This window comes from Bubalus kerabau, chromosome 11 (genome assembly GCF_029407905.1).
Source record: "Bubalus kerabau isolate K-KA32 ecotype Philippines breed swamp buffalo chromosome 11, PCC_UOA_SB_1v2, whole genome shotgun sequence".
NCBI lineage: Eukaryota > Metazoa > Chordata > Mammalia > Artiodactyla > Bovidae > Bubalus > Bubalus kerabau.
In genome coordinates, this window is record NC_073634.1 from 108,865,924 (window position 1) to 108,892,412 (window position 26,489).

General features: G+C 63.4%; 3 protein-coding genes across 4 annotated transcripts; all 3 read right to left on the reverse strand.

The window, feature by feature from the left end:
- Window positions 1–563: 563 nt before the first annotated feature.
- FUT7 (fucosyltransferase 7) lies at window positions 564–1,684 on the reverse strand. Its single transcript, XM_055539248.1, has 2 exons — window positions 1,672–1,684; window positions 564–1,579 (listed from the first exon to the last, which is right to left on the reverse strand). The coding sequence occupies exons 1-2, from the start codon at window positions 1,682–1,684 to the stop codon at window positions 564–566; spliced, it is 1,029 nt and encodes a 342-aa protein (XP_055395223.1).
- A 4,300-nt stretch (window positions 1,685–5,984) lies between these two features.
- Window positions 5,985–11,841, reverse strand: NPDC1 (neural proliferation, differentiation and control 1). 2 transcript variants are annotated; one of them, XM_055541642.1, is made up of 9 exons: window positions 11,555–11,838; window positions 8,722–8,868; window positions 7,532–7,666; window positions 7,270–7,443; window positions 7,133–7,199; window positions 6,879–6,963; window positions 6,721–6,800; window positions 6,458–6,554; window positions 5,985–6,348 (listed from the first exon to the last, which is right to left on the reverse strand). In XM_055541642.1, the coding sequence occupies exons 1-9, from the start codon at window positions 11,664–11,666 to the stop codon at window positions 6,280–6,282; spliced, it is 966 nt and encodes a 321-aa protein (XP_055397617.1). In that variant the 5' UTR covers window positions 11,667–11,838; the 3' UTR covers window positions 5,985–6,279. The 2 variants fall into 2 exon arrangements, with proteins under 2 accessions (XP_055397617.1, XP_055397618.1); XM_055541643.1 differs by lacking the exon at window positions 7,532–7,666 and having other exon boundaries at window positions 11,555–11,841.
- Window positions 11,842–13,486: 1,645 nt separating this feature from the next.
- Window positions 13,487–19,013, reverse strand: ENTPD2 (ectonucleoside triphosphate diphosphohydrolase 2). The gene is made up of 9 exons (XM_055541640.1): window positions 18,836–19,013; window positions 17,400–17,517; window positions 16,654–16,804; window positions 16,313–16,472; window positions 16,006–16,233; window positions 15,354–15,608; window positions 15,149–15,268; window positions 14,162–14,296; window positions 13,487–14,058 (listed from the first exon to the last, which is right to left on the reverse strand). Exons 1-9 carry the CDS (start codon window positions 18,950–18,952, stop codon window positions 13,855–13,857), a joined length of 1,488 nt encoding a protein of 495 aa, XP_055397615.1. The 5' UTR covers window positions 18,953–19,013; the 3' UTR covers window positions 13,487–13,854.
- Between the last annotated feature and the right edge of the window lie 7,476 nt (window positions 19,014–26,489).

The following is a 26,489-nucleotide window of genomic DNA, read 5'->3' on the forward strand; positions in this document are numbered from 1 at the left end:
CTGGGGGCGGGGGCGGATACGGCCAGGACAGGAGGCCCGTGTTGCGGGGGCGCAGGGAAGGCAGAGTCCGCACGCGCTCTGCTTGTGTCTTTATTGGTTGCTGTCCCCTCCCCAGGGGGCAGCAGGCCACAGGGTCTGCAGGCTCCAGACTGCACATCCAGGACAAAGGGACCCCAGCTATGGGCCGGGGGCCCGGCTTGTGCCCCCACAGACCTCAGGGGGCATGTCCGTGGCCCCGAGGGCCCTGCCTACAGCCTCTCTCAGCCCCCGCCCGTCTGAGATATGATCGTGGTGGGGACGGAGGGCCTGACGGACCTCAGCACCCCGTACTCCATCCCTCCCTCCCTGCTCTCGCCTCTGCCTCCAAAGAGCAGCTCCAATGCCCAGCAGCCTCCTCCTCCAGGCAGGCTGCCCAGATGAGCCCTGCTTCCCAGCCCCCCACCCCAGCCTCCGCATCCGCCCAGCCGTAGGGTCGGATGCGTGGTTTGATTTCAACACCCACCCCTCTACCCACATGTCCAGCTCCCCAGCCACCCGCCCCTTCCTCCCTCCACGGGCAGAGCTCAGGCTTGGAACCAGCCCTCAAGGTCCTGGTAGACCTGGCCACGGGGCAGCTGGGGGAACCGGGCACAGATGGCACAGAAGCGCTCTCGCCAGTCGCTGAACAACCGCACGCGGAACCGGTCTCGCCACGCGAAGTAGCGCAGATAGCAGCTCTCGTTCATGCTGGTGAGGAAGGCGGCCAGCTCGCGGGCCGAGCCGAAGTCATCCACGTGCACAAAGGCATCGGGTGGGGCGACAGCCTCGTAGGCGGCCCTCGGTGGGCCCAACACCACGGGCACGGCGCCGGCCAACAGCGCGTTGCGCCAGAACTTCTCGGTGATGTAGTCCCGGTGCTCGGAGTTCTCGAAGGACAGGTAGAAGCGGTAGCCGGCCATGGCGCGCAGAAGGCAGTCGGCACACAAGGGCTGCCCGGCCGCGCGGCCGAACACGTCCACCCGCAGGTGCGGTGCCAGCTGCCGGTACAGCTGCACGCGCCGCTGCCGCTTCTGGAAGTTGCTGACCACCCAGGCGGCCATCCCGCGCTTGGCTGGCAGCGGAGGCGCGGGCCCCTCACGGGGCTCCAGGCGGCCGTAGGGCACGAAGATATCCGAGTCACGCCGGTAGCTCAGCACCCAGTTGAAGACCCCTCGGAGGCGGCCGAGGCCACGGGTGTGGCTGGGCGACTCCATGGAGGCCCACACCCAGGGTTGGCCCCGCGGCCGCTCAGCCAGGGGCAGGCGGGCCTGCTGGGTCTGCAGCTCTCGGTGGTGGAAGACCACGGCGTCAGCGCCGGCCAGCAGGCTGCGGTTGGCGGTCAGGCGGCAGCGGGCCACCCCGTACCTGGTGCAGGTGTCCCCGGGCAGCTCTGGGGGCTGGCTGGCAAATGGCCAGTGCCAGACGAGGATGGTGGTCGTGGGCTGTGGGACCGGGGCTCCCCCGGGGGCTGCCCCAAGCCGCCACCAGAGCCAGACAGTGGAGATAAGGGCCGCCACGGCCAGGCCCCCCAGAGCCCGGAGGCTCGGAGTGGGGCTGAGCCCTGCAGGGGACACAGGAAGAGAGGCTGTGTCCTCCAGCTCTCCACGGGCCCCAGGCTCCCAGCCCAGGCCTCCCTCAAGGCCAGAGACTCACCAGCATTCTGCATTCACGGCTCCTCAAATCACGGCCGCCACTCCGCGGGAACGCCCTGAAACCACAGCTGCTCCCCGCGCTGGGCACTGCCTGGAAACACTCTCCTTTCGTCTGCTCGGGAGGAAGGCCACCAGAGTGTCTTCCCGCTCCCGTCCCGCCCCAGTGACCTTTGACACCACCAGCATCCAAACACCGCCTCGCCTCCCTGAGAGGCCCCTGGCTGCTGGGGGGTGGCGGCTCCCGGAAGGGTACACAGCCGGGGTCCAGGACCGTGACTCCCACCCCGCTGGCCTCTGGAAGGGCCTGGAGATGACCCGCCGGCTGGTCCGGGAGGAGAGGGCCTGCCTGGCCTCAGGGAGGCCATTGCAAGTGGAGGGGGCCCCCACCCGGAAAGGGCGACCCTGACATCGAGGACTCAGTGGCCGCCCACTGCCCTGCCAGGGGTGCCACGGAGAGCAGGCATGCTTCCCTGCGGCCGCCGGGTGCGGGCCGCCGCCTCCCCTGGCGCGTCATCACCCACTTCCCCTGCTCCCCCATCTCGGCTCCGCGGTGGGCCCCCAGACCCTCTGGCTGCAGACACGCTGCGCTCAGCTCCACCCAGGAGGCTGAGGTTCCTCCTGTGCGTTGCTTCTCGCCAGGCCTCTCCATGCCGTCCATCCCTGCAGCCTCGAGGACGCTGGATTCCCTGGGAAGTGCTCCGTCGCAGGGTCCACACAGGGCCCCAGCACACACCCTTGGTGGACAGCGCCAGGCTGGGCCTGGCTCCAGTGGGCTGTGGGGCTGCCACGCCTTCCTTCCCCACCAAGGGCATCGGTCTGCAGGAGCCCCAGCCTGGGTGGCCTTGGGTCTGGCCAGGCCAGGAAGAGACGTGAGAACCTGCGCTGGGACGCTGCCCTTGGGGGCTCCGGGTCTCTTCCTCCAGGCCCCACAGCCCAGGGCGGGGGAGTACAGAGGGGGTTTTCCAGGCTGGAAAGGGAAGGAGTCACTGTGTCCCTGACGTGAGCACCTGCTCCAGGAAAAGGAAGACAGCAGTCAAGAGGCCCTCTCCCCACCCTGCTGTCCGCCAGTCCTGGGGCCCAGGCATGGAGGTCCAGTTCCTTCCCCTTTTGCCCTGGCTGCAGCCCGCTCTGCTCTCGGTCGCCAGCTTCCTTCACCTCAGCCGGATGTGGCCAGCAAGGCCTAGCCCTGGCGCTAGCGTCCTGAGGGCCTCAGGCCAGTCCGGTTCTTGGAGGCTGCAGGTTGGGTGTCGTGGAAGGAACACCAGCCTGGAACCTTCACCAGGCCAGCCACCTGTGATGTCCTGGGGGCCGCCCATCGCCCTGTCCACTCTTGGGCTCCCGGGACTGCCAGCCTGTCCCCGCTCTCGTCCCCTGGTGAGGACCAGACTGTGTCCAGGACGGGAACTGAGGAGCCGTCAGCACACCCATGGGGGAGACAGAGGCCGGTCTGGGAGAAGGGGGCGCTCCGGTCCCTCTGAGGCTCCTCACCCCCAGCAGAGGCTCTGAGTGGTGGTGGCGAGGCTCTTGCGCAACACTGGGGGGCAGGGGGTGTGGGGGGAGGGCCGTGGGAACCGTCGGAAACCGTCTGGAGGCCCGCGGGGTGGATGTGGCATCGGGCCGGCCAGAGCAGAGGGTGGCTGGCACCCCAGAGGACCCCACCCCCTCTGCCTGTGGCAGGCGCCCCGAGGGCAGCGGGGGAGGGCAGGAAGGAGCCGACCCCCCCACAGACCGCTGGCGACCTGGCTCCTGGCTGCCAGGGCCTCTGCCCTTCCTGTTTGCACTGCCAGGTGGCGGGGGCTCTGCCAGAGGCCCCAGCCACACCCGCAGCCCGCTCCCTTCCTGGGTGGACTCACAGGAGCTGCCCCACCCTCGCCTGGGATGCTCCCCGGGGCCCGTTGCACGCCTACCTGCTCGGGGGGCAGCCAGGGCCCCATTCGTGAGAACCTGCTTGCTGGGAAATGGGGCTCAGGATTTGGCCCAAAAATGGGTAAGAATGAGAGATTCTCAGAGTGAAAAAGCAAGAGACTGGCGAGCTTGAGTCAAAGAGAAAGTGGGGCCTCCTGCCAGCTCGGTGCCAGGCCCCAGAGTCAACAGGGTGCAGGCAGGCACTCACGGCTGGCTGAGTTGCCCATGAGCACCTTGGACCTGGAACACGCAGTCACCCCCGCAGCCCAGCCACGTGTGGCGCTGCTCCAGGGCCAGCCTACTGGGGGGACCTGCCTGGAGGGTCCCTACCTGGTCCCCAGGGCCCAAGGGAAGAGGCTCCTCCTTCCAGAGGCCTCTTCAGTGAAACCAGGGCCGGCCGCTTGTCAGGGAAGAGGGACCAGGGGCTGGGACCGGGCCCCTCAGCCCACGCAGTGGGCACTTGGCCCCACGGAGCCCAGTGCCCACTCCCGCCACTGGCCCCGGCGAGCTCAAGCAGAGCAGCCAAACTGCAATCACTGCTCGAACCAAGCCCCTGACCGCCCGGCGGTGGGCGGGTCTGGAGACCCCGTCCTGCACGCACACCTCTGCCGCTCCAGCGGCACCAGGGGCTGAGCCGGGGCAGGCTGTGGTGCGCAGGGCCCTGGAGGGGGCTCAGCAGGCCCTGGAGCTCCCCCTGGATGGGATGTGGCCAGGACCCCCGGCCGGGTGGGAAGGGCAGGAGGGCTGAAGGGGCTGGTGGCCTCAGGTGGTCCGCAGTGAGGCTGAAGGCAGCCGCCCACTGTGACTGCTGCCCCCAAAGCTGCACCTGACCTGGGGCCCCCTTGGCCAACTGCCAGCCTCTGTGCACCCCTCTTCCCCAAGGGGCTCCCCAAAGCCCTGTCCTCCCACTCTTCTGGAGAAAAGCGGCGCGGGCTCCCCCTGCTGCCCTCGCCCCTTCTGCAGGAGCCCACAGCCAAGCTCCGCCACTAGGGGGCGCTCCGAGCCCGTGGCCCCACTTGGCTGGGCTGACCCAGCCCTGGGGGCAGACAGGTGTGCTCTGGCCCTCTGGCCCCAAGACGCCCCTTTGGCTGCAGCTGGGTGTTCCCTCCGCCCCGCCTAGGCGCTGCTGTCTGGAGGGAGTCGGTGGTCCACCAGGGCACGTGGGTGGCCATCCTCTGCCCAGGTCAGAGCAGCACGAGGCTGCAGGGGCTGCAGGAATCCACGGACTCCAGGGCTCCAGGGCAACCTTCAGTCCTGGGTCTCCAGGGTTCAGCTGGTGACTGGCCTTTACCCTTAAGGGAGGCCTTAACCTCTCTGTCCCCCGGTTTTCTTTGTGGCCGTTCCCCCTCATGACATGGACTAAGTAACGGGGACAAGGGTCCTCAATGCCTTGCCCACATGCCACCCTGCGCTCATTCCCAGCTCCCTGTCCCCACCCCCTTCCATCTCCCATACCAGCACACCAGAGGGACACCGTGGCTTCCCGCTGGGGGCCCACCCAAGGCCATAGCCCTAGAGGCACACTGCTTTAGGAGAGCCACTAGCTCTAAGGAGGGCCAACCTGGCTTCCACTGCCCAGCCCCACCTGAGGGACCAGACTGCCCCAAGCGGGCCGTGTCCACCCTCTGCAGGGCTGCCGCACTAGGAGCCAGGGGTCCAGCAACCTCGGGACCCCGCCCCGAGGACTCACTAAGGGGCTTCTGAACCCCACCACCCTTCCTCCCCAGCCTTGGTGGGGCAGACAGGCCTGACTCCCACCCTGTCTGCACCAGGCTCCCACTGCTCCCTGGACCCCAGAAGCCCCTCCTCCCAGCCCAGTCTCCTCGTCACTTCTGAGCACAAAACTTGGACCCTACTCTGGGGCTTCAGGTGAAGGTCACCTCCCCCTCCACTGGCTTTCCTGTTCCTTGGCGGGGGGTTGAGGTCGACTCAGAGGTACCTCCTGACATTCAGAGACCCCACCACATCTGTCACCTCAGCTGCCCACCCTGGTCTACCCGCCTGTGTGTAGCCTAGCTTCCTCTGCCTGGCATACCCCCTACATGCTGCAGAGGCCCGGGAGTCCACGTGGTCCCACAGGAAGCCCAGAGACAAGGTGTGCAGCCCATCCCTCCTGGCCCAGGTGGAGGTAGGCAGGATTGGAGGCCTCAGTGCCCACTGCCTGGCATCTTCAATGCCCACTCCCAGCCCTTTTCATCATACACAAGATGGGGTGTTTGAGGAAAGAGCGCTAACTCCAAACTGGCCTGGACATGCACCCATTCTCTCCCCTCCCCAGCCCTCTTCCCCAGCAGGCAGTGACAGGGTCTTCCCAGGCTGGGGGTGCAGCAGAAGGCCCGAAAACCCACTCCAGGGTCCATCCACCATGGCCCCCTGTTGAGGGGGAGGTCAGTCTCTAACACACTCAGCCAAAGTTTTGAAATGTACTTTAATTGGCTTGTTTCCAGTATTACCAATCCATGCCTGGTCTTTAGGGTTCTCCTCCTCCCCTCGATTGGGGGGGGGGTTCCACACTTAGGACAGGTGCAACAAGGGGGCACAGTCAGGCAGGAGTCTGCCCTGCGAGGGGTTCCTAGCCGCTGAGGCCCCAGCCACAAGCAGGCGCGCATCAGGACACCCTCTCTTTAATGGGAAAAGCCGGGCCCCCTGCCCCTCCCCACCAGCGTGCATCACGTCCTCGACAGGGTGGGCGTCAGCCTTCAGGTTACTGCAGCGGGGGCGTGGACAGCGAGGCATGGTCGAACAATGGGTTCCGAACCTCCATCTCTCCCGTCTGCGAACGCTGGCGTTAGGTGGGCCCAGGGCAGGGGAGGGACCCCCCTCTGCCTCCCCCTGCACCCCTCCCTCGGCCCGTACCCCCCACCCGCCAGCCCCGCACTCACTGGGGCCAGGCCCGGGCACTCGTACACCGTGAAGTCGCCGTCTTCATTCTCCTCGTCGGAGGAGGCAGAGTCCAACTCCTTGGGAGGCTCTTTATGCCTGGGTGGGGGGCAGGATCGCTGGGTGCTCCCTCACCCTGCAGGTGCCAGTGACCCAGGGTAGAGGGCAGGGGTGGCGGCAGGCCGGGGTGGAGGTGGGGAGGGCTGAGGAGGAGGCAGCAGCCCCTGGAGTGGGTGGGTGGGCAGCGCTGAGCGGGGCGTCTTACCGCTCCAGGCATCGCATCTGCTGCCTCTGGTGCTGGTAGTGGTACATCTCCGCACTGTGCGCCAGCCGCTGGTCCCCGGGCTGCGGGGGGTGGGGGGCGGGAGGGTCAGGCCCGGGACGGAGGGGTGGGACGGGGCGGGGCGGGGCGGGGCCACGCACCGAGATCCCCGGCGGAGCTGGGGAGCTGGGCGCCTGCGGGGCCGCGTAGTCCGCCTTCTGTGTCAGGCGGATGTCTTGCTGCAGCCTGCGGGGAACGAAGAAACCTTCGGGGTCACCACCCTCCCCAGCCCCGCCCCTTTAGGCCAGCCCCTCCCTCCCAGCCCCGCCCCTCCGCTTTAGACCCGCTCCCTTCCCGCCAGCCCCGCCCCTTTACCCCCCCCCACCCGCCCGGCCCCACCCCACCCCGCGCTCACCGCCACCAGAAGAGAGCCGCCACCGCCAGCGCGGCCGCGCCTGCCACGGAGCACGCCAGGATCAGCACTGCAGGGAGGGGGTGCGGTGAGGGCAGCCTTCGGGGCAGGACCCCGCCTCCCCGCCCGGCCGGACCTACCGAGGGTGAGGCCGTCACCGTGCCCGCCCCGCGGCTCCAGGGGGGACATGTGCACAGGCCCAGACGACACAGCGGGGCCCAGGGAGGGGCGGGGTGTGGGCGCCGGGGCTCCCCGCGTGGAGGGGAGGCCCAGGTCGAGTCCCTGGCCTCGCTCTGAAAGCCCCAGGGTGGCCGCTGCAGGGAGATGGCAAGTTAGCACAGCAAGACCGGGCTGAGGTCAAGGGTGTAGGGAGCCGGACAGATGCACGGGTCAGGGTCTCACCCGCCTCTGGGGGCCGCTGTTGTGCCTCAAGCTGGGGTGGGGCCTTGAGCCTGGGGCGCCCCGCCTCCTGCCGGGCTAGCTCCTGGGCCAGGAAGTCGATCTCCTCTTCCAGTCTGGGCTGGTGCAAGCCCTCCCCTGGCAAGGGCGAGGGGCCATCAGCTGGAGAGGCCCTGGGCCCTCCCTGGCAACACCAGCTACAGGTGGCCTTCCCAGAGAGAGCGGGAAGGCCCATCCGCCAGCCAGTCCCCAGGCCTGGGTCTCCTCCCTACAGGCTCCTCCTAGGCCCCAGGAGCCAGAGGACCAGGTGCCAGCCCGCTGCCCTGGCCATCCTAGTCACCATGGTGACAGCTGAAGCAACTGTGTGAGCGGCAGTTCCCAGCGAGTAGGCAAGGAGCAAGTGCTGGGGGAACACGCAGAGGCCAGCACAGGACAGGGGTGCCGGCCCTCTCCCTACCCGCCTCCCACAAAGTGGTGGGAGGAACACAGGGACAGTGCGTCACCTGGGCCGCGTGGGCCTCCTCACCAAGGGGGGGCAGGACTTCCCAAGGGATGCAGAGAAGCCCCGTCCTAACCCCCACCCCTGCCTGGTCACCAGGAGGAAGGGAGGGCAGCTGCCGGGGTGGGGCTGTGGATGGGCCTCCCCGTCCCAGACCACATGCCTTCAGTGCCCACCCCCCAACTCGTTGCCAGGGACGTGTTCCTCCAGGAAGCCCCTCCCACCCTGTCCAACACTTCAGCCCCCACAATACCCTCTGTAATGCCCCATCACACCTGAAGTCACTCTGGCTGGCACCATCCCAACAGATGCTGGGTCAGGGCAGCACCAGGGCATTCAAGCAGACAGGACGAGCGAGTGATGGAGAGATAAGAGGTGCTGGGCAAAGAGCAGAGGCAGCTCGGGGGGTGGAGAGGTGGGTGCCTGACTCTGCGGAGACTCAGGCCTGGGGAACTCTGACCTTGTGTCTCCTGGGGTCACCCTGGCACTTCATGCTGGGTACCGGTGGCCCTGGGAAGGGTGACTGCCCCAGGCCCCAGCCCACTACCCAACTCCTCACTGGTGCCATCCGGAAAGGGTCACCAGGCCACTTGGAGGGAGACTGGCGAGTCCTGGCATCCCACAAGGTGCAGGACACCCGAGCGCTAAGGAAGGGAGCGAATGTACCAGGTTAGGGGGCGGGGGGAGGCCGTACCCAGAGGCTGGCGCATCCTGGGCACACAGAACCCCTGCCGATCCTCCTGAAAGGGCTGGAGGCAGGGCCCACAGACATGTGCACCTGGGGGGCACCGTGCCCGCCTCTTCAGGGCACAGTCCAGGCTCCCAGGACAGGCGGCTGCATCTGGGAAGGAAGCAGAGGAAGAAAAGCATCTCAGGGGGCCTGACTCAGCCCCTGCCCAGAAGTGGTGCTGTCTTGGCCACCCCGCCCCCACCCCAGAGCTGGCCAAGCCGGGCTCCGGCCATTGTTCTGGGCAGGCCCTGCCTCCCCCGCATCAGGGATCAGAACCAGGAAGACAAACAGTCCTGACACTTACGGGAACTCCCTCGCCCCACCCACTCCCCAGAGTCCACTGCCCAGGCCCAGGCCAGCTTTCTGCACAAAAACTGTCCCTTGTCCTCCTGAGAGCACAGAGCTCTCCTGGGCAGGACCAGGCAGCCCTCCAAGCCCTGCTTCTGGCCTCAAGCTTAGCCAGAGCAAGCCCCTCATCCAGTCTGGGAGCCCCAGAGGGTGGGGCCCTGGTCTCTCTCTCTTATCCCCTCAGGGCTCCCACTCAAAGCCCATCACGACATCCTACAGCCCTAGAAAGCCTGGCTGGGAGACGGCCCAGATCCAGTCACTCCCCCCATGTCTACCTTCTAGCCCGTCCCAGCACAGAGAGGGGTTGCTGGGGTGGGGAAACCTGGGATGGGGTCTGCCGGCCTCACTGGCTTTGCAAACAGAAACCAGGCGGGGCACTCTTGCAGCCGCCAGGGACGGGGGCCCTGGGACTCCAGCAGGGAGGCCGCTTCTAATTTGGGGCCCAGACCTCAGTGTCCTGCACACACAACCGTGGCTCCCACCCTGATGCTGGGGACTGGAGGGCGGTGGCCCTCGAGCCTCAGCCTCCTCTCTGGATGCAGAAGGTGAGGCACCTCCACGCTGGGGAAAGTCTCAAAGCCTGGGACACTGGCCCCAGTCACTCGACAGCAGAGCCTGGGGAGCCACGGAGAGACCCAAAGGACTGTCAATCATGCCTGGGGAGGTGGGCGTGGGGGTATCTTGGACGACCAGGACTGGTCCCCTTGGCCCAGCCCCCCCCCCCCCCGCAGGAGGTGACATCCCAGCCTGTCCTCCAGACTTCAGCTGGCCTGAGTTGGTTTCCTTGGTAACAATACTCACAGCCTCCCGGCTGTAGGTATCCCTTGGAAGAAGTTCCAGCAGCTTCAACAGCAGGTGGGCAAGCAGGCTGGGGCTCCCCTCCCAGGGATCCCACCTCCTGCACAACCTGGGTCGGCAGGCGCCAATATCCGTGCGCTGGATCCAGGGCTGGGGCTGGTTAAACATTAAGCCTGTGCCAGCAGGTCTGCCTAGACCCCACCCACCAGCTGGGCGCCCGGGGAGCCAGGCAGTCCCAGCCCCTGTGCTGAGAACCCGGAGTGCACTGACCACGGCTAGGGGCCTGCGGTCCAGAGCTGGCTCTCGGTTCTGGGCTCCAGGGGTCTCCCTTCGCGCCCTGCCCCCTGCCCCAGGAAGACGCGGGTACTGCCCATTGATCCTGGGAAGGTCCCCCCTCTAGCCTCAGAGTGCAAACGAGGCCCCAGGAACAACAGCACCTGGAGAGCGGCTGGCACGCTGCCCTGCATCTGGGTGAGCACAGAGCTGATGAGCCGCTGGGGCGGCACCCAGCCTCCCCGTCTCCTCGGGGGCCCCACGCTGTACGCCCTGGAGCCAGGCCGCCAGCAGGCAGCCTCCACCATCCCTGGCCAGCCATGCCCTGGCCCTCAGGCCTCCTTGGGAGCCTGCTCTGGTCAGGCCAGGCCCCTGTCCAGAGGTGCTGTCCCCAGGAAGAAGCCTGCCCTGCTCTGGCCTCTTGTCACACATGCAGACCACGCTGTCCAGGTTAGCGTCCCAGCTGCAGCACATACTAGTCACTTCACTTCTCTGTGCCTCAGCTTTCTCATCTGTGAAATGGGCTAAAGGCAGCACCTCTCCTATGGAGCTGCTAGGAGAAATGGGACCTGGGTACAAAGCCCCCCGGTCCTGCCACCTGGGAGGGTGCGAGCAGGATTCTGGGTTCCTGCAGAAGTCTGGAGCCTCACTGCCATCTGGGAAGCTGGCAGGGTCTCCCAGGACCCTGGGCTCATCCCTCTCTGTGCCCCCACTGCCAGGCACAGAAGATGGAACGGAAGGGCCCCGCAGGGCAGAGGGTGAGTGAGGAAGCAGAGACTGCGAGCTCCTCCTGCCCCCAGCGAGGCCAGAGCATGCCCCGAAGCCTGAGACGAGCTGTCAGACGCCCGGGAAACTTCAGACGCCGACACGGCAGCAAAGCAAGGTGCGTGTCCACCACCCAAGCGGCAGGGACAGAGCAGCACTGCGGCTCCGGCTCCAGGACGGCCACCGGCAGGAAGGCCAGCAGGCACCGGAGCCGCGCACACAGAGAAACGCCCTTGGGACCGTCTCCAGACCGCGGCCCGCTCCGAGACAGCCCGCCTGCGACACCGACCCACCGGCTCACGAACCCAGACAAAGACAAGAAGCGGATGGACTTCAGGTTCGCCGCCAAGGAGCCCGGAGAAGCCCCGTCCAGAGGAGTCCCTCGGCGGTGCAGCGCCGCGCCCTTCCCGCCGGGGACTGTTTACCCGAGCAGGGCCAGGCGAGGCCGGCGCGGTGGCTCGCGGGCTGGGCCGGCGGGGCCTGCGAGGCCTGCGGGCCCAGACCAGGGCGGCGGCGGCGGGGAGGGTGAGCGCGGCGCCGCGCGGCCGAAGCCCCACCCGGCGACCCCCGACCCCCGGGCGCCCCACAGCCGGCTGCCCAGCGCGTCGCTCACCGGAGCGGCCGGCGGCCGCACCGCGCAAGGCCGCGCCGAGGACGAGGCCGGACAGCAGCAGCCGCAGCAGCCGCAGGTGCCGCGGGGAGGGCGGGGGCACAGGCGTCGCCATCCTTCAGCGCCGCGGCCGGGGCAGCATGGCACCGCGCGGCCCGGGGCTGGGCGCGGGGTCGGGGCGCCGGGGGAGGCGGCGGCCGCGAGGAGGGGGCGGAGGCCGGAGGCGGACGCCGAGGAAAACAGGCGGCGGCGGCGGCGCTGACGCTGCGGCAGAGGATCCGGGAGGGGGCGACGAGGGCGCCGAGTCGGAGTGCGCCTGCGCGCCCCACCTGCGGAGGCGGGACCGCCGTCAGGCTGCGCGCCCCCCTCCGATTCCGAGCCCCTCCTCGGCCCCCCAGCCAGCTCTCCGGGCGCCTCAGCCTCTGCGACTTCTGCAACCTGGACCTTCTCCAGGCGGGGCCCTGGTTGGGGCTGGGTCCCCTGGGATGCGCTTCCCCAGGCGGTCCCTCTCGGGCTGATAACTCCCACCCACCCCCAGCCACCCTCCTGGAGCGGAGGATCCGCCTGGGTCTGGAGGGACATTAGGCGCACACAGCTGGGCAGGCGCACGGGGACGCGCAGGTGTGCCCGGAGGCCGACTAGGCATTCAGACACACGGCAAAGGCACACACGCGCACAGGACTAGCCCGGCATGATGACTGGAGTGGGACGGCCGCTCCCGGTGAGGCCACCAGGGGGCAAGAGTGACCTGGAACTGCTGCTGACAGCCAGCTGGGAGCTGTCCACGGTGCCCAGGTGACAGCCTTTTAGCTCCGGGATGCCCCACGACGGCAAGCACTGGGGTGCAGCCCCTAACCCCACCTACTGCCTCCTGGGAGCGCAGCCTCCGCATCCCACCTGGAAACCTCCCAGGCTCCCGTCCCTGAGAGATCAGGGCGGCTCTCCCCCGCCCCCTCCGCCCGCGGTGCTCCTCTCGGCCCTTTGAGTCTCGGAACTCCGAAGACGGGGCTGGCGGCCCGCAGGTGTGTGAAATGCTCAGAATCTGGCAGACGTGTATGTGGGGTGTGCGGGGGAGGGGCGCTGTGTGTGTGCAGAACAAGGACCGCCACCGTCCCCTAAGAGGCACTGATCAGACAGAAATAGTGTCAGAGCTCACTTCCCAAAAAGTGGGGGAGGGGGCGGAGAGATTCAGGCAAGACCACGCCTGCCCACTCGGGGGAGACAGGGCCTGGGGAGGGGCTGCCCGAGCGGCAGGTGGAGTCTGTGCGATTGTGCGGCTTCGGCCAGAGCCAGGCTCTCTGCGAGGCTCATCCTCCTGAGAAATGGGCCCTGCGTCCCTCCTGGCCCTGGCTCCCCCCCACACCTCCCGCCTCCTGCGGAGGGTTTGCCCCCTCCTTCCCCCGACCTCACTCAGTGTCTTGAGCACCGCCTGCGAGGCCTGCGTGCTCAGTCATGTCCATGGGATTTTCCTGGGCACGAATACTGGAGTGGGTTGCCATCTCCTCCTCCAGGGAATCCTCCCAGCCAAGGGATTGAACCCACGTCTCCTGTGCCTCCTGCATTGCAGGCGGATTCTTTACCGCTGAGCCTCCGGGGAAGCCCCCTTGAACACTGCCGGCAACTTAGGCCATCACTGGGCCCACTCACTCCCTCGTCCGCCATCCCCACCCCACCCCAGCCAACCTGAGACCAGGGCCCAGGCTCCAGGCTGGCAGGAGTCTCAGGGACTCTGTTTTAGAGCAGCCAGCTGACAGCTACTCCAGGCCACGGTGGTGCAGGGTCGATACTCCCCCAGCCTGGGCCCAGAGAGGAAGGAAGTAGGAAGAGCCAGGGTCCTCCCCTAGGACCAGAGCGGGGCCTGTGCAGCCAGCGCAGCTGGGGTGGGGAGGGAGGCGACAGAGAGGCCCCGCCCCGTGGACATTCTCTCCACTGCTCTACGAAAATCCTTTTATTCAATAGTAAAAAATGGGTACAAGTAGGCCTGGGCTGTGACCACGACCCGCCCCCTAATACCCAATCCTGGGGTGGGGGGCCCTCAGAACTCCACTCCCAGAGACCCGACTCTGCTCTCACAGGCTGAGGACCCCCAACCTCAGTAAGAGGGGGAGCAGGAGGCCTGGAGGTGAGACCAAGGCTGGAGTTGGGGGGGTGGGGCTGGTTTCCGTTCCCTTTGCCCATCCCGGCCAGATGTCGGCGTGGGCACTGAGTCTTGATCCTGGGCTGCATTAGGGACAGAGATGTTGGTGGCGGGGTGGGGTGAGGGGTGAGGGGATATGGAGAGGGGGAGGCTTGGCGCTGGGCCCCTAAATGGTGCTCGCCGACTTGGTGGAGCGTGCCTGGTGCAGCAGGAGGGCAAACGCGGCCAGGAGCATGGCGGCGAAGAGCAGGAGGAGGACGACCCAGGAGCTGAAGTCTGTGCCTTTGCGCAGCCCAGGCGGGTCAGCGGGGATCAGGTTGGTCAGGTTCAGCATGTAGCCAAGTGCCCAGCCGACCGCAGTGTCCCCGGCCTGCGGGCCACAGGTACGGCCTGAGCTTCGGCGCAGCCAGGGCGGCCCCGCCCCTCCGCACCCCGGCCCGGGCGGCCCCGCCCCTCCGCTCCCGAGTTCCCACCTTCTTCTGGAAGGTCACGCCTCCGAAGGAGCGCTCGTCGAAGCCGTATCCGCGGCTCAGCAGCTGCTGCACGAACATCGCCCCGGCACAGTAGTCGGGCAGGCGGGCCCGGTCGTCCGGCACCCGAGCCTGCAGCTGGGATGCAAGTGGGAGACTCTAGGGCCAGCGACCACCTGGAGGTCTCTGCCCCACCAGACACAGAAAGATAGTGCGGGGCTGGAGACGGCGCTGCAGGTCCCAGAAAGAAGCAGGCGGGGCTCTCCCCTGGGGAGGAGCAGCGTGACCTCTGGATGGCAGCGGCTTGGTGCCTGTGAGGTTGACGGCCAGGGAACAGCGGCATGGCCCCCGGGGAGCAGGGGCTGCAGCGGGCTTGCAGAGATCAGGGGAGCAGAAGCTCCCGGCTTGCCCCCGAGCCCTGGGCTTGCCTCCTGAGCCCACTTCCCCACCTCCCCAAGTCTGCCTGGGACTAGACACAGAGAGAGCAGGAGGAGCCTCACAGACACGCAAATGTTTCTCCGGAATTCCCTCCTCCTCCGCGGGCCCAGACCCCTCCATCTTACTTCACCGGGAATCAGCACCGCTGCTTTCCACTCCTGACTCCCCAAGCCCTGCCTGTTCTACCTGCTGAGTCCGGGTCCTTCCACTTCTCCCCGGGTTGTCTGTTCTCCCCTACGCTCTCCCAGCCACACTCTTCCCTGCCCTGTCCACTCCAAGCTCCCTGCTGCCCCAGGGCCATTGCACTGGCTGTCTCCTCCACCCTCCAGATCCTGGATCTAGGGTCAGGCCTCAGAGAGGCTTCTGCAATCCCATCTCATCTGACTGCTGGGCTCCTGGCTGTACCCTGGCCACTTTTCAAGTCTGATTGGCAGTGTATCCCCACACCCTTCTACTCACAGAGCAAAAGAAAGATCGGGAGGCCTGGCGCTGGCTGGCAGAAACCCCAGCCCCACCCTGCACAGTCCTGGTGGAGTGGGGGGCAGGCCTCACCTCACTCCATGTCTGGTTGCAGAGGGTGACTACAGCCCCCTCTAGTTGCTGCAGAGTTGCCACAGGCAGCCCCATCACCGTTCTCAGGAAGTCCATCGTGTAGAAGAAAGCAGAGAAGGCCTGGAACGCGGGTACAGTCACACTGTGACCAGACCCCAGGCACCTCAGGGCACAGGCCCCCCACCTTCCTGTCCTCTGGACTCACGATAAACTTCCCAGCCACAGGGGGCTGGAAGACGCCGTTGAAGGAGCATCTGGAGAAGTGGCAGGAGGAGGAGTCAAAGAGCTGGGAGACGAGGCTGTGGCATAGGGCAGGGTCACTGCTGCCCGCCAGGCTGACCCTGGCGCTCCTGTTGAAGGCCTGGGGCCGCTGGGCGGCAGTACAGGGCGACTCGTAGACGTCCCAGAGCATCACGTGAGTGGAATAGCCCCGTGGCCAGCAGGGGTGGGAGCCATGGGTCTGGGGAATGACGAGGGTGCGCGTCAGTCCTGCTCTGAGCGTTACCAGCCACCCCCGCCCTAGGACCCTTGGAGGGCCTCCCCAGAGGACAGCATTTCTTCTGAACGCATGAGCTATCCATGGCTCCCCCTCACTTGCTGGACAAAACCCAAAGTGCTTGGCCAGGCAGTTCAGGTCCTCTGAGAGCTGGCCCCAGCCCTCCTTACTCACCAGGTCCACCCCCAGCCTCTGGGTCTTTGCTCGTGCTGGATTCTTGCCCACCTGTCCTTCCAGCTGATTCAAGCACGACTTGGGTTCCTGGAGAAGCCCCGCTCTGGCCACTCTTCAGGCTCTGCTCTGGGCCCTTGGCCCCCGTTTTCCCCGAGCCCTACTTCCAGGAGGACTCAGTAGAGGGTACCTGGAGCACACTGGCTAGCAGCCTCCGCAGGACCTGGTCACGGCCGTAGCAGAGGAAGCTGTGAGTATACACTCGGTAGCGCTGGCCGTAGAGCCGGAGCTGAACCTCGTTGGCCGGATCCTCCGCGGGGCTGGCCGTCTCGAAGGTGATCTGTGTGGAGGCTCCCCCCAGGTCCATGGCCCCCAGTGTCCCCTTCCTTGGCCGGAACCACCGGCCCACCCAGCCGTACTGTGGGAAGTAGAGGTTGGGGTCAGCCAATGGGTGGGTGCCCACACCCCTGGCTCATCGGGCTGGCCACCAGGCCCACCTTGATGAAGTTTTCCAGCAAGTAGTTGGCGGTCACCCAGCCAAACACGCCCTCATCTTGGCCTGAGAGGATGCGGGCACCGCGGAAGTCAAAGGGGTACTGGGTCAGCGTCTGCGTCACGGCAGCTAGCACATTGGCTGAAGCCTCTGGACTGGTCAGGCTGTGATACAGGGAGGACTTCAGAGTCTTCCCCAGGTGGCTGTGATCCTGCTGCTGGGGTGCTCAGCGAGCTGAGAGGCCCCAGCCCAGGGCTGCTGCTGGGGGTGTGCAGGGCCCACCCTGGGCTCAGGCTGCCGTGGTCCCTAGGGCCAGGAGGTCAGCGGACAGGGCAGGACACTCACTTGAGCAGGCGCATGCCCGCTGTGGCTCCCAGGTAAAGTGGCGTGCCCGCGTGTCTCTCCTTGGGCACGTCCCGAAGCGCCTGGTTCAGGCATTCCACAAGGCTCTGCCCAGCTCCAGAAGGGTTGTCAGCATAGCTAGAGATGCCCCCACCTGGAGGGAGCAGCAGGAGGGGCCTGGTGGGCAGCCTCTAGGTGGTCCACAGGCCAGCACGACTGGGGGCGTTTGTGCTCCCAAGCCAGGTGGCAGCTGAGACCAAATTTCCCAGCTTAAATGCTCAGAGACGCCTGCTCAGAGATGAAAGGGCCGCCTGTGGGCCACCCACGGTCTGCGAGCTGCCACCTGCCCAGTGGGCATGCACACAGGTGCTCGGACAAAGCACTGGGTGTTGTCCACCCAGCCCAGCCTCCCCATGGGCCTGCCTGGGTGTGCCCACCAGCTCCTCGGGACCCCTCCTGCTCTACTGGGATGTAGAGCCAATCTTGGGCCAGGCAAGGCCCAAACCTTCCAGATATTCCCTGGGGCTTCTTTTCTAGGAACTGTCCACAGCCCTTCCGAGGCCCAGGGATGTAGCTTCCCTCTGGGAGGTGGGGGGCTCCTGGAGCTCCTGCCTGGAGTGGCCCCCTGGCACCAAGCAGAGGGGTCTGCTGGCTCCAGTCTGCAGCAGCTGAGACCAGGGAGGGCTCCCGAGGCCCCACAGTGAGTGGGCATGCAGGTCGGGGGCGCCCAGCACTCAGGGGGCTCTTACCTCGCGCATCGCAGGAGCTGTGCTGGCCCACGATGCCTGTGTCGTTCTCTTTGTCCGCCGGCCACTTGTAGATGAACATGGACGTGTGGGAAGAGCCCGCATCCAGGACGATGCCATACTGCGGGTGGGGTGGGGGTCAGCCTTAGGAGTGGGGCAGGGCGTGAAGCCATGCCCTGTGGCTCTCTCAGCTATCTGGCCCACCCTGCACGACCCTGTGTCCAGACTGGAAGCTTCAGAATGAAGTTCTGAGGCTCTGAGAAGGCCGGGGACAACCGCTGGGACATGGCTTGGTGGGCAGAGATGGGGGTGGAGGTGGAGGGCCATCGGCCATGCCCGCGCTGACTGCAGGAGCCTCCTGAGGGGCGTGATCAGAGTCAGGGGTCGGGGGCCACCCTGGGAGCCCTGGCCGGGGGCCTGAGGTCCTCAGGCTGCAGCAAGAGCCCCTCAGACCGGGCCTTCCTTCCCACCCTCTGTCCCATCTCTCTGATCTCTGCCCCATCTGAGGATGTGAAATAGAGGCCCCAGGGAAGCCAGGACGGAGGCTGATCACTGGCCAATGAGCAGAGGCCCTGTCCCTGGGCCTCAAGGGCAGGGCCAGGGGGCGCTGTCCTGCAGAGCTGCTGGAACACCGCAGGGGCCTTTCCTGCAGGTCCGGAAGATAACAGCACCCAGCTTGCCAGAGCCACTTTCCCCGCACCTGCCCCAGGGACCTGCATTTCAGCAAGGGGAGCCTGCTGGGGAGCCTGCTGGAGTCCCTGGAACTCCAGGAGCAGAGCCCGCCAACAGCCTGCCCGGCCCCACCCCAGCCGGGGGTCTCCCCTGGCAACAGCGCATTCACCCTGAATCTGCATTCCACTGCGGCGCCAAGCACCCACTGTCTACCCAGGCACCAGACTGGCCCTCAGTGCAGTGGAGGGTTAAGGGAGCCCAGGCTCCCGGAGGTCGATTCTGGCGGGGGCGGGTGGGGGAATCAGGCCCAGTCCGTTCGAACTTTTTTTTTAGGACCGGTCAGGGCTGCCCCCGCATCGTGAGAGCCGGAGGCGAGATTAGGGAGGAGTCCCTGGGCCCAGCGCCTGTCGCACCCCATCTGGGCCAAACCCCAGGGGAGGCCGAGTGTGCTGGGGGCGCGGGACCGGCCACGTCCTGGGCGCCCTGGGGGTGCGGAGAGACTCCCCGTTGGCCGCTCCGAGACGGCTCCGCGGCGGGCGCAGCGAGCAGAGATCCTGGCATGTTGGCCTCCGGCACCGCGTCCCCCGGAAGCGCCGCTGCAGCGCTCTGGGCCGGGGCCGGAGCGCGGCTGAGGGGCCCGGACCCCACCCTGCCGGGCCGGCTGCGGAGTGCCCGGGGTCCCGGCTGGCACGCGGGTGCAGCCGGGCCCGGCTCGGTCCGAGCCCCCCGCGGACTGCGCCGGGCTGCCCGGGAGCTCGAGCGTGCACCTTGAGGGCGGGCGGCTCCCGGATGTCGCGGGTGGGGACGCACAGCAGCAGGAGGCCGGCGAGGCCGGCGGCGGCCAGCAGCAGCGGTGGCAGCAGCGACAGCGCCTTCCCGGCCATGGGTGCGCAGGCGGGCCCGGCGTGCACGGCGCGGCGGCGGGGAGCCGGGAGGCCGAGCGAGGTCGGGGGACCGCGGGGTTGGCACCCGGGGCGGGGACCGGTCCGCGGAGGCCACGCCCACGGCGGGACGGCCCGCCCACCTCCAGCCCGCCCCGAGCGCAGGTGAGAGTCTCGGTTGCTGAGTCACCCGCGCCGCCCTTCTCGGCGCCCCGGCCGCAGCCCAGGCACCCTGCTCACTGCCCCCTTTCCCCTTCCTGTCTGCTCTGCCCTAGAGTCATCCCTCCTGACCGGACCACCACCCCAACCTCTAAGAGCCTGCCACGCTGGGCCGCTGGGCACTCCAGCAGGACCCAGAGAACGCCCTGCCCTCTCTGGCCTTGGCATGGGGTCCTCCTGGGCGCACTTGTTTGGAGGGTCGTTCTTCTGGAGAGCCGGCTCTCCCCTGGCCTGATCCTGAAGGAAGGAGGTGGGCTCCCAGCTGGGTCCCTGCAGGGGAGGGCCGACCTGCCTGCGGTACCCACCCAGTCCTGGGCTCATGGCAGGGCACCGTGCCAGTCAAGCCCCAGCACGCTGTGCTGACCCAGGCTGGGCCTGCCTGCCCTGGGGGTGCTGAGAGCTGAGAGTTGAGGGCCAAGCAGGGGGAAGCCAGACCTGCTTCACAGGGTTCCAAGGAGACTGGTGAGGGTGCAGGCAGAGAGCAGAGCAGGGAGCCCACAGTCCCACGGAGCCTGGAGACAGGGAGCCCTGCTCAGGGGCCCAGGACCATGCCACCGCTCCCGCCCAGCGCAAGGCCCTCGCCCAGGGGCCCAGAAGCCTGGACTGGGGAGGAGGGGCCTTTGCACAGGAGGCCTTATCCCTCTGAGCGGAGGGGGAGAGGGGCTGCAGGCCGGCCGGTGGGCACACTGAGGTGGACAGGTGGTCCACTGGCCGAAGCCCCAGCTCTGCCCCTGTGCCCCACGACATGTCCGGTCGCTATGCTTTGAATCCCTATGCCACCCTGCATGCCACCCTGGCCAAGAATCACCCCTTACCCGGGCCAAGGGCCACCCCCACTTTGCGCAAAATGGGAATTCCCACAGCAGCGAACTATGTGGCAAGACCACCCTGGAGTGCCAGCAACAGGGCTGGGGGGGAGGGGCCCAGAAGGACAGCCTTCGATGGGCACAGGGTCTTGGCAGTGCGGCGGCCGGCTGGAACCGGACGGGACAGTCAGGATCGCCGGGCCGGCTGCCCAGGCTGAGGGGCTGGTGTCTCAGGCCCAGCAATGCAGCCTTGTTTCCAGCTCAGGACCCCGCGGGAAGGGTGGGAGCCCTGGGACCTCGCTTGGCCTCCCCAAACCTTCCTGGCTGGAGCCCAGCAGAGAGTCACTGGGTGCGGCCAACTCAGGGCTCCAGGCCCCAGTTTCCCGCCAGCTCCCCCCACCCCTCCCAGCCCAGGCCCTTTCTTCCACCCCGGAAGGTTCAGAGGAGGGAGAGGCCGGCAGTCTAGGCTGAAAAGGAAGAGACAAAGGCGGCCCAGAGGGAGCCTGGCAGACACTGGTGTGCCAGCCTGCCCGGCCCCCCCAGCCCTTGAGGCCCGAGTGGAGGGGGCCGCGGGGACGCAGGCCTGGCCCCTGTGCTCATGCCAAGGGCCCAGACCAGCCTGGGGAGAGCCAATGGGAGGAAGTGGGGGCATGGAACAGCCAGGGCGAGACAGGAACGGGAGTGAATTCCCCCCCACAGGGGCCGGGCGGAACTGCCTCTTGGCTCAGAGACTTCCTTCGACCACGACCACCGAACTCTGGAAGGCGGGCTGGGGGGCAGGCGACAGGGAGACCATGGCAGGGGCCCACTGGGCGGGAGGCGGCTCCGGCCTCCTCCGGGAACCTCGGCGGAGGTGGGGCTCCAGATGTTCTGCACATGCTTGGCCCTGGCTCCAGGCAGAGGAATGTGGCTGCAGAGAGGTGCCAGGAGAGGCCCTGGGGGAGGGCCTGCAACCCGCCCCCCTCGAAGGACCCAGACCTCCCAGGGAGGGGGTACCAGAGGTCAAGGCCTCCACTGCCCCTGCCACCATCTCCTCGTGGGAAGCCACCACATCCTGTGGCTGAAACTCCTTGCCATTCACTGTGCTCAAGAAGTCACTCAGCAGACGTTTGCCGGGATCCTTCTGAGGACCAGGCGCCCCAGACTGCATGCACAGTGAGCGAGGGCGGTGTGTGGGGAGGACCCGCCGCCTGTCCAGGGAGGGGTGCCTCGCAAGGCGCCGCAGACACACGGCAGGTGCAGCCCCCGGGCCTCCGGAGGAGTCCTGTTCAGGGGGCTGGAGTATCACAAGCCCTGACCGCCTGACCCAACCGGACCTTTGTACTGGTGATGCCCTTGCTTTTGTTTATAGCTTTCCACCCCTCGATGCATCTCTAAATAATCTATTGTGCTGTTTTTCCTGTTTTTGTTTTTTTGTTTTTTTTTGTTTTTTTTTGACGTGCTGGAATGCTCTTCTGGAATTAGCTTCTTCCCCTGCTTTTGGATTTTTGAGATTCGTGATGCTGACACGTGAAGCTCTGTCTTCTGGTACGAGTGTTGCAAACCTCACATTTCATAGTGAGTGTGTTCGTGGTCCTGGCGTCAGGCTGCTTTCACTACGATTGCTGCTACGCACGCTTGCACACGAGCCTTTCCCTGGGGAAGAGCTTAGGGGCCGGGGACCAGAGCACGTGTGCGTTCAGCGTCACCTGCCAACACGCCCGGTTTACAGCAAGGCGGCGCCGCCTGGTGACCTCAAGGGTGCGCCACTGTTTTGGTTGCTATTCTGCAACTCTTGGATTTTTAAAAAAAAACACTATTTATTTGGCTGCGTCGGATCTCAGTTGCAGCATGTGAGACCGTCACTGTCATGAGGGGTCTTCCACTGTGGCTCATGGACTCTGGTTGAAGCGAGCGGGCTTCAGGAGCTGCAGCCCCAAGGCATGAGGGGTCTTTGTTCCCAGACCAGGGATCAAGCCTGCATCCCCAGCATTGCAGGGCAGATTCTTAAGCATTCAGCCACCAGGTCTTTCCAGGGAGGTCCCCCTGCAACTCTTGGATTTTTGAGACGCTGGTGAGAAAGAAATCTCTTTGAGCTTTTCATGCTGTTTCATCAGTAGAGAAGTCGAGTCTTTCCTGCGTTCCGTGAAGCACCCGTTTGAATCTTGAGTTCGGTTTCCGGGGATGGTTGTCTTTTCCTTGCTGATTTGCACGGCTTTTATGTACACTCTGGCCACGAGTTCCTTGCGGTGAAATCACGGAAGCTCTTGACTGGTCCGACGTATCCGTTTTCTGCTCTGTCCTTTGCACCTTTGGGGCTTGTATGTGTAATCTGCCATGAGGCGTTTACCCACTGCTGGTGGATTGGTGTAATCCTGTTTAAAATTCCCTGTTAGTGTCTGTTTTATTTCTGCGGCATTTGTTGTTATTTCTGTTTTTTTAAAATTCCTAACATCAGGAATTTTGTTTGTTTCATGTCTTTTATGCTTCACTAATCCAGGCAGACGTTTCTGCACTTGGTGAGTTTTCTCAGTCAAGCTTTTCCCCTTTGTCGATGTTTTATATAATGTGTGTGAGAGCACGGCTCCCCAGCCAGGGATCAAACCCACGCTGGACGCACCAAGTCTTAACCCCGAGACCGCCAGGGAGGTCCTTGGATGTTTGTTTTCTGTTTCACTAATTCCTGCTCTAATCGTTGTTATTTATACTCGGATATGCCATTGTGTGAGCAGGAGTTTTTGTGTCTCTCTCCGCTGTTGCCCAGCATCAAGAGAAGGGTCAGGTCCATGTAGGTGCGTGCTAAGTCGCTTCAGTTGGGTCCAACTCTGTGACCCCATTAGCCTGCCAGGCTCCTCTGTGCACGGGATTCTCCAGGCAAGAATGCTGTGGTGGGTTGCCGTGCTCTCCTCCAGGGCATCTTCCCAACCCAGGGATCGAACCCATGTCTGTTATGCCTCTGCAGTGGCCGGTGGGTTTTTACCACTAGGGCTGAAGGCAATGGCACCCCACTCCAGTACTCTTGCCTGGAAAATCCCATGGATGGAGGAGCCGGGAAGGCTGGAGTCCATGGGGTCACTGAGGGTCGGACACAACTGAGCGACTTCACTTTCACTTTTCACTTTCATGCATTGGAGAAGGAAATGGCAACCCACTCCAGTGTTCTTGCCTGGAGAATCCCAGGGACAGGGGAACCTGGTGGGCTGCCGTCTATGGGGTCACACAGAGTCGGACACGACTGAAGTCACTGGGCGGCAGCAGCAGCTGCCTGGGAAGCCCTGCCAGGTACCTATACACTCAACAAAAATATTTTAAACTGACGTGTTATAATTTCTTCTTCTATATTCTTTGTATTGGATCTTTCTTCTTCCGGAATCTGAAGTTCAGTGCTTCATTCATGCTTTACGAGCCTCTCTTCTTTCCTAATGTAAATGTCTGGACGTGCGTGTGCATTTCCCTCTGGTCGCTGCTGTTTGCATCTTTTTTTTTTTTCCAGTTTCATTGCAATTTCTTATTTGACACATGAATTGCTTAGATATGGGTGTGTTTTTTAAATATCTTTTTTCATGTTTTTTCTTTTTTTTCTGGTTGTTTCCTTTTCTTTTGCTTTGTTTTGGATTTGTTTTTCTGAGGAAGTGTGTGTGTCTTAAAACCCAGAAGTCTGGGCTTTAAAAATATATATATATATATATATTTATTCGGCTGCACTGTGTCTACACTGCGGCATGTGGGACCCAGTTCCCTGACCAGGGACTGAACCCCGGCCTCATGGATTGGGAGCTTGGAGTCTTAGCCACTGGACCACCAGGGAAGTTCCTGGGCTTTTATCTAAGGTACCTGCATCGTGGTTACATCACGTAGTCTGCTTGCAAGCAGTCTTCTGGTATCTGTTGGATTGGGTTTGGGGCCCAGTGTGGTCATAAAGAGATATGAATGTTCCTCGTGTGCTGGAGAAGAATGTGTGTTCTCCAATTAGTGAGCGCATTGGTCTGGATTTGCACACTACATCACCATTACCAACAACGTCCAAATCTACTATCAATTATCAAGAGATATGTTACAACTTCTCACTGTGATGATGAGTTTGCTGATTTTTCTTTACGGTTCTGACAAGTCTTGCTGTATATATATGTATAATATATACATGTATTTTATATATAAACATATGGTACAATAGCAAAAGGAGAGAGAAGAGGGCAGCAGAGGATGAGATGGCTGGATGGCATCACAGACTCAGCGGACATGAACTTGGGCAAACTCCAGGAGCTAGTGAGGGACGGGGAGGCCTGGCATGCTACCGTCCATGGGGTCGCAGAGCTAGACACGACCTAGCAGCTGAACACCAGTAGCAAAACCAGGAAGCCGACAGTGGTACAGTCCAAGGAGTTTACTTTATTTTACTGGTTTTCCTTGCACGCATGCGTGTGTGTGTAGCTCTCTGCAGTTTTATCCCGCGTGGAGCCCTGTGCAACCACCATGACAATTAGGAAACCCGACTGAACTGTCCCCGAGCAATCCCGGCACCAGCTCCAGCCGCCCCCCACTGCCCAGCCCCGTCCCTGTCGTTTTCTGGTCGGCACAGGGATGGGTCACGCGTCACATGTCCTTTTGAGTTTGGTTCTCCCCACCTGGCATCCCTTCCCCTAGGCTCGCCCATGTTGCTGCGTTAGCAGCAGTCCCTTCCTTCTCGTTGCTGACTTGCATCCTGTGGTGTGGTTGGAACAGTGTCCGAACAGACACCCATAGAAGGAAGGACATCTGAGCAGTGTCTAGCTGGGAGCGACGGCCAGTGAAGCTGCTGTGAATCATCTTGTACATGTTCCTGTCTGAAAACAAGTCTTTGTTCCTCTGGGAAAAACGCCCAGGAATGCCATCGCTGTGCATATGGTGTATTAGTCAGGGTGCCCCCGAGAAAGGAAGGGGAGCCAATAGGAATACATATTTGGGGAGGGAGAGAGGGAGAGGGGGAGAAACAGATTTTTATTTTAAGGAACTAGCTCACGCAGTTGTGGGAGCCAGCAAGTCTGAAGTCGGCAAAGCTCATCAGCAGGCTGGAACCCAGGAAGGCCCGATGTAGCAGCCTTGGGTGCAGAGGCAGCCCGCAGGCAGACCTCCTTCCTTTCGGGAGATTGCAGTCTTTTCTCTTAAGGTCTTCGACTGATTGGACGAGGCCCACCCACGTTATGGAGGACAATCTGGTTAGCTCAGAGGTCACGGATGTAAAAGTCAGTCACGTCTGAAACATACCTTCACAGCAGCCTCTGTGTTGTAACCAAAGGACGGGGAATCACACCCAAGTCAAGCTGACACGTGAGGTTAGCCATCACATGTGGTGATTTTAGCTTTGAAAGGAATGACCAAGTTATTCTCCGGAGCGGCTGCGTCACTGGACACGCGGCCAATGATGTGTGAGTGGCCGTTTCCCCACATGCTCGCCCGCAGGTAGTGTCCCCAGCTTCTCACTTTAGCCTCTCTGATTGGGGTGTGTCCATTCTCATGTAGTTTTAATTTGCATTTTTCTAACGGCTAATAACGTTGAACATTTTTTCGCATGCTTATCCGCTATCTTTGTGTCTTCCTCGGTGAAATGTCTGCCTATCTTTGTGAGTTATATTTTACAGTTGGGTGAGTACAACTTTAGGGTTGCTGTATCTTCCTGGTAAATTAAACTTTTTGAGATTGTTACTCTCTTCAATGTTATTAACATCTCTTGCCTTAAAATCTATTTTGTTTTAGATTAATACAACTGCTTGAGTTTTTCTTTTTTTGTTTTTCGGTATCATTATATTTCAGGTGTGTCTCTTAAAACAGCTTATATCTGAATTTCTAAAAACCCAATCTGATAACTCACCAGAGTTAATCTATTCACATATACTGTGAACAGTAATATATTTCTTTGACCTTATGTGTTTTCTGATTTTTACATTTTTTCTTCTAGATTTGAATTTCTTTCCCCTTTTCTCCTCCATTTCCCTGTCCCTCCCTTTTTTTGAAAGTTATACTCTTAGCTATTATCTTACCTGGTTCTCCCAGTTATTGTAACTTGAAAACTTAGTAAAATAAACACAGTTGGTGTCTTTTCCCGCCTTGTGAACAATTATACTTGAGAATGCCTCAGCTCCCCCAACATTTCCGCCATCGTTGACATTTGGGTTCTACTCCACTTCCCCAGAGCTCAGCACCCTCATCTTCATTAGGATCACTATCACAGCAGACAGAACGGGAGGAGGCCTGCGGACAGCGTGTGGATGCGCCATCTCTGGAGTGAGTCCTCCCTGGTCACTCAGCATTGCAGAAGACTGCAGTCCCGAGGACCGCCTCTGCCGCAGCCTCATGCAATTCCAGGCCAACGCCCGCAGTTCCTAACCCACAGAAATGGCAAGAAAATGTGTTGCTTGCTCCGTGGTAAAGAACCCACCTGCTAATGCAGGAGCCGTGGTTCAATCCCTGGGTCGAGAAGTTCCCTTGGAGGGGGAAATGGCACTCCAGTACTCTTGCCTGGAGAATCCCATGGACAGAGGAGCCTAGCAGGCTATTAC

Coding starts and splice junctions, on each gene's coding strand:
- NPDC1 (XM_055541642.1), bottom strand. CDS start 11,666: ATGGCGACGCCTGTGCCCCCGCCCTCCCCGCGGCACCTGCGGCTGCTG. Junction 8,869..11,554: donor TGCGGCCGCCGGCCGCTCCG/GTGAGCGACGCG, acceptor CTTCCTTCCCAG/ATGCAGCCGCCTGTCCTGGG. Junction 6,555..6,720: donor CAGATGCGATGCCTGGAGCG/GTAAGACGCCCC, acceptor CCCCCCACCCAG/GCATAAAGAGCCTCCCAAGG.
- ENTPD2 (XM_055541640.1), bottom strand. CDS start 18,952: ATGGCCGGGAAGGCGCTGTCGCTGCTGCCACCGCTGCTGCTGGCCGCC. Junction 15,609..16,005: donor TGCTAGCCAGTGTGCTCCAG/GTACCCTCTACT, acceptor GTCATTCCCCAG/ACCCATGGCTCCCACCCCTG. Junction 14,297..15,148: donor GCAACCAGACATGGAGTGAG/GTGAGGCCTGCC, acceptor CTTGCATCCCAG/CTGCAGGCTCGGGTGCCGGA.